The sequence below is a fragment of the Gymnoscopelus braueri genome (assembly GCF_963280865.1).
Source record: "Gymnoscopelus braueri genome assembly, chromosome: 10".
In the NCBI taxonomy this organism is placed as follows: domain Eukaryota; kingdom Metazoa; phylum Chordata; class Actinopteri; order Myctophiformes; family Myctophidae; genus Gymnoscopelus; species Gymnoscopelus braueri.
Genome location: NC_137611.1, coordinates 16,952,835 through 16,964,805, shown reverse-complemented (window position 1 = coordinate 16,964,805; position 11,971 = coordinate 16,952,835). Strand labels below are relative to the sequence as shown.

General features: G+C 40.4%; 1 protein-coding gene across 1 annotated transcript; it reads left to right on the top strand.

Moving 5' to 3' along the window:
* The first annotated feature begins 411 nt into the window (after window positions 1–411).
* ttpa (tocopherol (alpha) transfer protein) lies at window positions 412–7,603 on the top strand. The gene is made up of 5 exons (XM_080440058.1): window positions 412–699; window positions 1,335–1,488; window positions 4,067–4,260; window positions 5,670–5,780; window positions 6,389–7,603. The coding sequence occupies exons 1-5, from the start codon at window positions 454–456 to the stop codon at window positions 6,653–6,655; spliced, it is 972 nt and encodes a 323-aa protein (XP_080296184.1). The 5' UTR covers window positions 412–453; the 3' UTR covers window positions 6,656–7,603.
* Window positions 7,604–11,971: the final 4,368 nt, after the last annotated feature.

Below are 11,971 nucleotides of genomic sequence, written 5' to 3'. Positions count from 1 at the left end.
CGTTGAGTGATTGATTTCCAACCTCAAACAATAATCACTGCACGGAATTTATTGATAGAAAGTAGCTCATAACATATCTACGGTGGATTCTTATGAAACAAAAACTTTGCAGACAGAGGATAATTCAAGTTTAATACAATCAAGATAGACTTTTCTGTTTGGATGTAAAAGTGTCTGTCAAGGGTTGGTATTGGATTCCAGATATTAAAAATATAATCTATAAGAGTTGTTTTACTTGCTTAGTCACGTGGCTACTGAAAAGGTTGAGAACCACTGGTCTAACATATTAGGTTAATATGATACACATTACACAACCTAACGAGAGAGAGAGGCAGAGAAAGGGAGGGAGAGAGAGAGAGAGGCAGAGAGCTCTCCATACCGCCCCCTTCTCTTCTTCAAAGTTTGCTTTGAGTTATAGTATAACTTCGGCCCTGTTTTGCCAACGATTATGAAATGCAAGGTGATCCACACTCAGCCGACATGAGTGTCAACGTTACCGAGCAGCAGGAGGAGAGACGCCTGTTGGGATCCGAACTGAACGAGTTACCGGAGGACTCCAGCCTGGTCAGACCGTATATCACCCGGGTTAGACAGGCTGCCCAGGCGGAGCTGCAGTCAGACAACACGCCGGACTTTTCTGACCCATTCCTGGTCAAGTTCCTGCGGGCTAGAGACTTTGACGTGGAGCCGGCGCTAAAGGTGATCTGACTGGATCACAGTCACACAGCCACTAAAATATATCTCCGAACAGCAGCTACAAAAACATGTTATTGGTTTTTAATACGAGGCAGGCAGGCATACTTTGGGACTGTGCCAACTCTGTATAAAAGGGGCAGCCAACATTCAGTCTGTTTTTGCAGCCGAATGTAGGTCGTAACACAGTTTGCCAAAATTGTTTATTGATCCTTGTTCTACAGTAAATTCTCAGAAAGTGAATCCACCCCAAAACATGTTTTACCCCCCCCCCCCATTTTTTCATTTTTCATTTTCTTTGCTATATTGTTATAGGCTACGAAACATTGCTTCGCAAGGAGATACAATTATTTATCAGACCATGTCAGTTATCATAGCAAATTTGATGTATATAGCTATTTTCTTCTTTTACCACATAACATGTCCTATTTCTTACTGATTGGCATATATAAAAAAGGTAAAGTGGTTAATATCAATGAATCTGTTAACCAGGAGGAGACAACTAAATGAATGGCTGAATGAAAAATGGCTGACAGAATACTGATTATTGGCCATTGACAGTGAGCTAGTGGTATCCACTAACTCACTGTCTTTCTTTCTGTCTGTCTGTCCATCTGAATTAATCTCCATCTCTTCTCCAGCTGTTACTAAATTACCAGCGGTGGCGCAGACAGAGTCCAGAGATCAGCACCAGCTTGTCTCCCAGTTCAGTTCTTGGTCTACTAAACCATGGTTACCATGCTGTCCTTCCCCATAGGGACCACAGTGGCAGTAGGGTGTTGGTGTACCGGATCGGTGAGTGTGTGTTTGTGGATCAGATCAGATTACTGTCGCCCTAATCTAATAAGTGGCACAGGTGGCAAAATGTTGAATTCTCATGCAGACTGGGTTTAGTAGGCAACTGCTTGACAATACTCTTGTGCAAGACAAGTTTCATGGAATAAATTCAAGGCTAAAGCATGACAGCATGTCAAAGTAAGCTAAAGTTCTCACTTGCAGAAATGGGTAAGGAATGGCGGCTACATGTTATTTTGTGTTTCATTTGTTGAAACGTTTTTAGTATTCATTATTCAGTTAGACTAGAACGGCACATGAGTAGGCTAAAGTGCTGTTTTGTGTTTTTCCATGAGTCACCTTTGCCACATTGGAAATGGTCCATTGGTCCAATAATTGCTTGGTGGTGATAAGAAATGACCACAAATACAGTAGCAGTAAGTGGACAGTAATCCACCAATAGACAAACCACATTGACTCTGACTGTATCATGCAGACAATAGAATTTGAATCAAGTTTTATCCTGTCCTTACTATCATCTCTAAATGCAGTCTTGAGCAACCACCAGCCACAAGTAGGGATGCAGCCAGTTCTGATTGACAATAGGTTTGCATACAGTAGATTCTCCAAGTGTCTGTAGCTCAGGAGTTATGAGACACCATTTTTGCACAGGAAATGCTTAATACGTTTCAACCATCAACAGTATTTTCATAATAATAAATTTTATTTGTATTGCACTTCACATTTGAACAAATCTCAAAGTGCTACAGTACAGAATAAAAACATTTGCATAAAACAATCTAAAAAAGGGTCTTAAATAAACTTTAATAAATTAAAAACAACAAGCAAGGGGGGCAAAGAAAACCGGGGGGTTAAAACCTGAAAAGCTAACCAAATGCTTTATTAAAAAGGAAAGTCTTTAGTCCTCTCTTAAAAGCACCGACAGACTGTGGAACCCAGTTAACAGTATTTTCATGGTCACTGTGGATACATTTCTTGTTGATGGTGTAATTCATCCATGATGTTATACTGTATGGCCTTATGATATGTTCTGACAATCTGAATATTATATAAACAACAGGCCAATTCATGCTGGCTTGGTGTTTATTTGTTATTATGAGTACAGCTTGTGACTATGACACAAGCCACCCCAGAAGGATAGTCTGGTTAGGGTTAGTCTAACCTTTTTGGCAGAGAACTACTTGTGTTGGAATGTAGAAGTAATGTAGTAATTCTACTTCTGACTCTTTTACGTCAACTTCCTGATTTAGCCACAACATCTCTGACATCTAATCAAGCCACAAAAAATGGATAACAGGGTTTTTATAATACACATAAACATAATGGTATATTACCAGGCTCTATCAATATACCTAGTAAGTCTCAGTTACTCCTTTATCTTGACAGTTATTGTATAATATGTGACGTTATTTGTTGATTGATCAGATTATCTGTCTAGTTTATAGTTGCTATCAGTCCAAGTTCTCAAGCCAGACAACTCTTTCCACAATGCTAAAGACTAATAATAATAGATAATAATAGCTCAGATTTATATAGCGCTTTTCCAAGTACCCAAAGTCGCTTTACATAAATAAAAGGAAGGAACCAACTTTATTAACTAATTCAGTGCCACTGGATGTTGTGTTTTTTGTTTTGTTTTTATGTTCAGACCCCAAGGTATGATGATTTGAAAATGTTCTGCTCCATTCACTGCTTGTTTAACTTCTTACTGAAAAAGGCTGTATCTCGGCTCCTAAGCACTTTTTTTTTTACAATGAATTTTGGCTCTGGCACTCGGAGCCAAACTGCCAGAAATAAGTCAGGCACTGAATGAGTTAAGAAAAAACAATTAAAAGTGCTAGATTAAAATCGATAAAAGCTTAAGCATGGGTTGGAGAGACATCTTAACTAGACCTCAGTTGGGAAAAGCTATCCTGAAGAGGTGGGTTTTGAAGGGACACCTCCAAGAGTTTGGCATCACTGGACCTGAGGGAACCGGAGGGGACAATGTTGAAGAAGATCAGAGAGGTAGTGGGGAGCCAGATTATTGAGTGCCTTGTAAGTGGGATGCAGGATTTTGTAGCGGATTGACGGGAGCCAGTGTAGGTCATGGAGGACGGGTGTAATATGGTCTCTGGAGTGGGTACTGGTCTAGGTGTAGTCTGTAACTACACCTTGTAAAAGTCTCAAACAGGAAGCTGTCATCTGCTATTCAGACCGGCATGGTATTCAACCAGTTAGTGTTCACGAAATTTCATTTAAAATAATCTGAATTGCATTTTCTCCTAAGCAGCAATCTAGATAGGCTTTGACTAATCTGATATCCAGTAGAATTGATTTAATAGTTACACGACTGCAAAGGGAAACGGAAGTGGAGGTTGGCAGGACAACGCATTTTCAGCGCTGTTAGGCTTCCATCCCGACTGTACAGACGGAAGCATTTTTAAAAAAAAATTGTGAGCCAGCAGTCTGTCTCCAGAGACTACTGTCAGTGTGTCCAGAGACCAGTGGACTTTAAAAACAAAACACGGATAGGAACATGCGTAACATGGCGTGTGTGTGTGTGTGTGTGTGTGTGTTTGTCTGTTTCTCTCTTAAGGTCAGTGGAACCCCAAAGAGTGGTCTGCCTTCCAGGTGTTCAGCATCAGTATGATGACATCAGAGCTCATTTCCAGGGAGGCAGAAACCCAGAGGCGGGGCCTAAAGGTCATATTTGACCTGGAGGGGTGGAGTTTCAGCCACGCCATTCAGTTTAACCCCTCTCTCGCCAGGAAGATATCCTCTGTGCTCATGGTACGCTAACCAAAAGTCTATTATTCACATTGAGCTAACCATAGTGTGTACTCTGAGTGTGTACTCCTGGTATGGTGTGCTAACCAGCTGTGTATGATCACTAACTCAAGGAGAAGGTAAATCATCCGCACACTGGTTTACATTTTTTTTTTATTAATGGCGCAATGTTTCGACCTTATAGGTCTTCATCAGGCAAATGTTGATGATGCCTGATGAAGACCTATAAGGTCGAAATGTTTTAAGCAGTGTGCGGATGATTTACCTTCTTACCTTGATGTCCAGCACCTAGCCTAAATACAGGTACAAGACGTGCACACAATCTCCTCTGTGATATGATCACTAACTCCACATTGTTATTTAGGACTGTTATTGTCTCCGCCGGAGGTGGAGAGTATGTTTTCGCTTCGTCCCGCCGTGTGTTAGCATGGCCCCTAGCCAAGCTAACATTGGTCAAGCTCCACGTGACACGTGTCAATATGTTGACACCAATGCCTTCGATTGGCTAGAGGGACGCATGACGAAATAAAATCCTATAAATAGGTGTGTCACTTCATGTGACACATTATGTCTTTTGAAGTGAGGTAAGACAGGATCAATCAGTCTTGATTGGAACAGTACCTTCCAGTACAAATCACCCGTCCGTGCGTGTGTGTGTCCCTCTGAGAACACCTAACATTGGTCAAGCAAAGGCGCAGAAGGCCAAAGCTAAGAAAGCATACTCATCTACAACAGTAACACAGAAGAGGACTATAGAGTTGAATTGATCCCACAACAAGGCCGAAGTCTTAATACTGTAACAATTGGCCACCTTGATCAAATACATTATGTAGCACTAGAGAAAACTGACATAGATCAAACACCAATCAACTGCTGAAACTGTTCCAAGACAATGAAGATGAAGAAGACAGACAAGCATTTGAACAAACCAGTCAATTACGAGGACTCCCATATGACACATTGCTTCAAGAAGATTTTTTTTTAGATGCAGACACTACATATTCAGTCGCCCCTGCAGAACACCAAAAACCACGCGCATTCTACCAAGACGACCCGTTCTACCAAGACGACCCGTGCTATTAAAATAGCACGGGTCTGCTGGCGGAGACTTGTGCTCCGAGGAGCACATTTTCTAGTTTTTACACTGTGGCAATTGATAGACCTCAGTTGTAGAGTGGTTGACTTCAATGGACTGCTACAGCTGCCTGTTACATTAGTCTGACGGACCATTATTCCGGCATCCCAATGGCCCCCAAAAAAAATATTAGGTTATTGTGAGGTTAGGGTTAGGCTTAGTTATAATGGGAATCAAATCAATCAATGGAACCTTGCTACAGGTCAGCTGATTAGTTAGTTGGTGTATCTGCCTGTTTTAAATTTATATTGTGTGTGTGCGTGTGTGTATTCTCCAGGACTCCTTCCCTCTGAAAGTGAGAGGGATCCACTTGATCAATGAGCCAATGTTCTTCCAGCCGGTCTTCGCCATGCTCCGCCCCTTCCTCTCAGACAAGATCAGATCGAGGGTCAGTGGGCTGTCAATCACTGATGATGTTCAACAGATGTCATTTGTATGACCCTGTTGACACCTAAAGTCACTTTAAATGACAACTTTGTTGGTTTTTAACTTGAATCTGGTTGTTCTACTGTGAGGAGGACAAGGAATTATGACATAAAACTTCCCTAAAATGTTGCGTGTGTGAAAGTGTTTTGTCTGTCTTCATGAGCCACAACACATTGAAATATGTAGTGTTACGTAGGCAGTGTTTTTTTCCAGTGCCTAGGGGGCGAGCCATCGACAAGTGGCATGCCCTCTTCACAGTAGAATGAGAGGATACAGGGTTTTAAGCAAAGTTGCCCTTTAATGTCAGTTAGTCTGTCACTGAAATTATTATACTAATGAATAATCATTGCAGTAATCTGATATATGAATGGTGTGTTTTGATCAGACAATTGGTCTGTACACTGTTTATCTATGCTAATGTATGCATGGTTTGCAACTATGGTTATCTATTAATGGTCACTCAAAATTTTTTGGTTGAATTTTGTAATTTTTACACTCATTTCTCGTTTATATACCATCTAATAAAACAGAAATGACCTTCAACTAGATTATTTGTCTCTCCCTCTATAGATCCATATGCATGGAGGCAATTTCGAGGACACGTTGACCGATTTCTTCGCAATGTCCCTCTTACCTCCAGAACTCGGAGGGGATGGCCCTGGCATCGAGGAAGCATGTCAAGAGTGGACCAATCAGCTTCTTCAATCCGAGAGTCTCTTGGAGCAGATCGCTGTGCACCCGACAGGCGACGTCGGCATGACTCCCAGCCTGTTCCATCCCAACACAAACGGAGATGCCACCTCCCATAGTTCACAGCTCCTAGTTTCTGAAGGGTAGATGGCGATGCACTTACATATAATATACATTCTTTAGACTGATGTTATCGCCACAGAATGGCTCAATGCTTCAAACTGTGTTTTGATTTAAGAGATCTTGCGCACACAGCTGTCATGTGGTGCAATGTTGTAGCGAGCACATAGTTGCCTTACTGTAGCAAGAGGCTAGAAATATACTGTGAAGAGAAGAGAGAGGAGATCACATGAAAATGTTTCACACCCAAAGGACGCTGATGGTTGATGGGTAACAGCTCGTCCTTTACTCCATCCATCCATCCATCTATTCATCCATCCAGCTATCTGTACATTTACAGAAGCATAATATTTTTTTAACATAGCTATTATTCCAGTTTGGGGGGAGGATGTTTTTTTTTTTGATCCGCAGTGTTACTAGTTTTTGCACTTTTATAGAAAATTAAGTGATGTTTAATTGAAACAGTGCCTTTTCTAACTGAAATGTTTACAGGCGTATAGGTACAGTATGGTCTTAGCTGTGTTCTAGTATGCTTTTTTCTATGTTTATGCTAGGACACAGGTTAGACATCAGAAAAGTATTAACAAAATGTGTATACATTGTATAAATATTTTGTTTTAACAAATTGCTACTGTGAACAGTTTGTATTTTCAAAGACCAGATGTTTTCTTCCATTTCGCATTTTTGCAGTTACATTAGTATGGGTTCTGATTATGTCTCTTGAGTCAACCTTTTAAACTTTAAATTAAAGTGAACAGAAAGTCAATAGTTGGATTTGTGAAGTTCTTTGTTTTATTATTATCACAGGAGACTATAACTATGAAAGTAAAATTAACTCTCTGAATATATTACATCAATACAAGTACAACAATGTCTTCATTGACCTTCATTTTACATCTAATGTGAACAGCTTGGTTGAAACACATCAGTTCAGAATCTCAAAAATCATTTGTATTCAATAACAACAAAACATAATTGCCCAACACAATGTTATATTATATTGAATCTCACTAATCTGCTTTACAAAAAAAAAAAAATTCAAAACAACATAATGACACTTCAAGTCTTTTTATTTCTTCCTCTCTCGATTTTTTTATTCTCTCTTCTCGGCATCTCTCCTATCTCTCTCCCACTGTCAAACCTTTGTACTGGATTCGAGGTCAGTCTATCGTCTGCTCTGCCAGATCCTTTCTGGTGCTGATCATGTTTTCTACTACACAACACTCCATTAAAACCACTTAAGCCTTGTTTTATAATGCATCGTATGATGATATCATGTGATGAAAAATGGCATATCTACAACGCGGTGTGAGCTTTTGATCATTTTCACCTATAATGACATGGCCAAAATACAGCCACCCCGGGTTGAAAGTGAAAGCTATGTCTACCTTTCAGTACTTATGAAGACCCTGTTGTTCAGCTCCCTTCTGGTTCACTGCGTCTTCATTCCACTAGCCTAACCTACTTTAGAACCATCACTATGTTGTAAGGACATTAATATGTGATGCATCCCATGATCCTTTCCTCTTTAACTTTCACTGCTCAGCTGGGACTCTTGTCTATCATTGCTTAATGTAGCTTAAAGTAAGACGGTAGTAGTGTGCGCACAGCATGGCGTTTCTCTCAACAGAAGTGTTTCTTATCATTCTCTCCACCAGGCCGAAAGGCATGGCGAGAGTATGTTTTAGCGCTAGGTATACTCTTGTACAAATGTTTCACATGGGCCTGTTATAGCGCCACCAGGAGGCCAATTTGTGCAAAACCCATTTTTGGATATTACTCCTACAGATTCTATCCAAACATCACGCAAATCCTGATTGGCTAAGGTTGGCTTCCAAAGTTTGCAGGATTGGCCGTTTTCAACAAAATGTCTCAAATCATGAACGCAGCGTGCGATTTCCATTACATTTTCACGCACATTCCCACTAGGCCGAGGAATAAATGCCACCCTTTTCACATTGCCCTGTTATAGACCAATTATTTGTTTACTAACATTGAGACTGGATGCACAGGTGATTGTTTCACGCAATCAATTCCCAACCTGTTGTTTCGCCCCTCTTGTGTGTTGGCTAGTGAGGCGCGTGCTAGCGAGACCTGACAGAATGGGTTTCATTGCGCGCATACTGGTTGCACGCATACTGGTTCTTATCAGTGTGACGTCGTCTGTTAAGGGGTCTATAGCGTCACCAGGAGGCCACAATAACCTACCTGACCTGGTGGAGGCCTGTGCTCCGAGGAGCACTTTTTCTAGTTTGCATTGGTACACACCATGTCATCACCTTTATTTCAACTCGGGAGTACAGTTGAGGGGCAGGCCCTCAAAACACAATACTCAACAAGTAGAGACATTCATATACAGCAATATTAAAATACATGAATCAGAAGACAGAAAATACTCAAAAAACTAAAATACTCAAATAACCAAAACAGAACCAAAAATTCAATAAAGCAGTTACAATCAACCATGTACCAACAGAGACATTATTGATTCTAGTGCCACACACAACCTTTGTCCCTGTTTGCTTCCAAAGAAGAAATATGCCTTAAAATATAAAATACCCTCAAAAAAGAATGCAATAGATTTTAAAATCACCTTTTGATTTTGATCATGTTAAAATTAGGACAGCAAAAGAGTGTGGTTTCTTTAGTTTTATTCCTGCAGAGTTAAAAACTACAATATTTCTATACATATAGATCATTTGACTCCAGTTATCTAGGGTCAATGTAGGCTACCCTTTTCACTTCTCTGACCAGTTGCTTACATGTCTTTGCGGCTAAGCATGGGGGAAGTGTTGACACAGATGTTTGGAAACTACATCACTTTACATGTGTACACAATGCTGATTGGCTAATACCAAATGCTCCCGTATAATAAAGAATCAGAGAGGGGAAAAATAACTACTGTGTATTTCCTTTGATTCCTTTGATTTCCTTTTACTATGGAACAACAACAGCAACAACAACTATGTTTTTAAAGATGCTATTCTGATGTGTGGCTTTTAGTTTTGTAGTCTGACTCTGACCTTTTAACACGTGTAGAGGAAATGTGTAGAAACCCTCTTCTGTGTTAACCATTTACAGAAGCTTGTTATTGCATCAATGATGACGGAAACCACACCAGTTAAATTATGACCAACTATTCGTTGCATTTTTATTCCTTAAAACCATTGGGTAGTTACCACTCCATTTTGCAAACATCTAGTCATGCATGGAATTCATAGACATAGTGTGACATATTATTTCAAGGCACATTGATGGAAAGGGTAGCAATTTTTATTTTAATGTAGATATTGTAGATGATGTATCGTACATGACAGTATACAGGAGACAGGAAACTGTGGGCAGGCAAGACATACAACACAGGTGTGAAGCCAGTAGGGAAGCCGTAACATTGCGTATTATGTGGGTCAGCAACCAGCGTACTCCAAAGGTAGCAAATTTGACACATACTGGTTGGGGAGGAAATGGAGACGTCTATCAGCTCAAGGTTTAAGGTTCTTTATTTATTTGTTGCATGTTGTGTACAGGTACTTAAGAGTAAAATGTAGCCTACTTTTGTTCAGCTCCTCAGACATTGCAGCATAGCTGGAGGGAGTACTAGATTAGAATAGATCCCACTTTATAGATCCCCACAAGCACAAAAGGATCTGGTTATCAAATAAAAAACTCACTCACTGTACAGATTCTATGTACATTATCTATCTCTTATCAGAATGTATTAGCACAGTGCTTATAATGTGTCATATGGCCACTGGACCTGTCAGAGTGAGCGCCGAGCAGTATGAAGTTTCATGATGGTTTAACTTTAGAAAAATGGGTGTGGAATTATGGTGAATTTTGTGATTGACCACATCCTTTACTGGGCTACTTGAATTGTATCCTGAGCTACTTTTGGTCAATTCATTCTGTGATGTTACTACCTAATCATACAGGTCCAGTTGCAATCCACCAAATGAACTTAGACGGCCTTGTGTTAGATACATCTAGTGGGAGTGTGTTTGAACAGAAGGCAGTTGTGATGAAAACTGTGGTGTTGGTGCAAGACGTTAATCAACAGTCTAAATTCTTTCGTCAGTGTCCGGGATTTCAGTTTCCTTAAGAACGGGGCGGAGAGAGGCTGCATTGTAGAGCTTGTTATGAAAATGAATTGAGCAGAAAGAACAGTTCTATATGTCCACTTCCAACTGCACTTCAATTCTAAAAAACAATACATTTAATTTTTTTTGATTCTGTTTTGGGTTGCTTTGGGGTTACCTACTAACTACAGCATCTGAATCTCACTGTTGAGGGATGTGTTAAGGGGGGGAGGGGCCTATTCATAATATAATGACCTGCAGGGAGCCCATGGTTATGCAGTTATCTTCACACCTTGCATCTCACACCTTCATTATGTTGTGTGAGACCTTGCATAAACAGATGTGCTTCCAAAGCAAAACTTTGTTCATTGTTCTTCTACTGTATCTTCATGGCTAGGATTTCAGGTCTCTGTTGTGTGACCTGTGATTGTATTTTGTTTAGTTCTGTCTTATGTTACGTAAGCCCCTACAGTCTGTCTGTCTGTCTGTCTGTCTGTCTGTCTGTCTGTCTGTCGCTTACAGTGGGTCGATAGGCCATCATGTATAATCAGAAGGTCACAAGTTCGCCTCCCGGCCCTAGTCTATGTGTCGAAGTGTCCCTGAACAAGACACCTACCCCCTAACTGGTGATGCTAAAAAAACGAATTCCCCCTGCGGGTCTAATAATGTAATAATAATGTATCTCCATATATAACATCTCAGTGTGGTCAAATGTGTTCAGGAAACATGAAGTATGTACATGAACTATGAAATGTGTTAATAGTAATGTGAAAAAGCTTAGCATATGTCGGTCAAGATTGATCTGATTAATAATCACTAAACTTTAATATGACATGACAATGAACAAGCGGTAAGAGAGGAAAGCTGTGTGGGAGCTAACACCCAAGTTTACCTTCAAGGGCCACAAGGGCCTTTTCTCTTCCTTAAGGACAGTAATGAAGTTCTTACAAAATTCAGCATCCTACTGTGTATTCAGTGATATCTGAACCTTTACAAACCAACTCAAGATGAGCCTCATTTCTTGTGATGCAGTAGCAACTGCACACTCAGGCACAAAAAAACAATAGGCTTGCTTGTGCAAACAAGGATGTTCAACGCAAAATGACGTGAACAACACATTTCACTTAGTGCTTCCTCATGCTCTACCTACCACACACGTTTGTGACTCATCTTGTCTATGGTATAATAACCTTGCGTCACCGGGCTTTCCACAGAACCCTTACAAATGTTATCCAGTGCCATCTGGTCTACTGTAGAGCCTGCCACT

Coding starts and splice junctions, on each gene's coding strand:
- ttpa (XM_080440058.1), top strand. CDS start 454: ATGCAAGGTGATCCACACTCAGCCGACATGAGTGTCAACGTTACCGAG. Junction 1,489..4,066: donor GGTGTTGGTGTACCGGATCG/GTGAGTGTGTGT, acceptor TTCTCTCTTAAG/GTCAGTGGAACCCCAAAGAG. Junction 4,261..5,669: donor AGATATCCTCTGTGCTCATG/GTACGCTAACCA, acceptor TGTATTCTCCAG/GACTCCTTCCCTCTGAAAGT.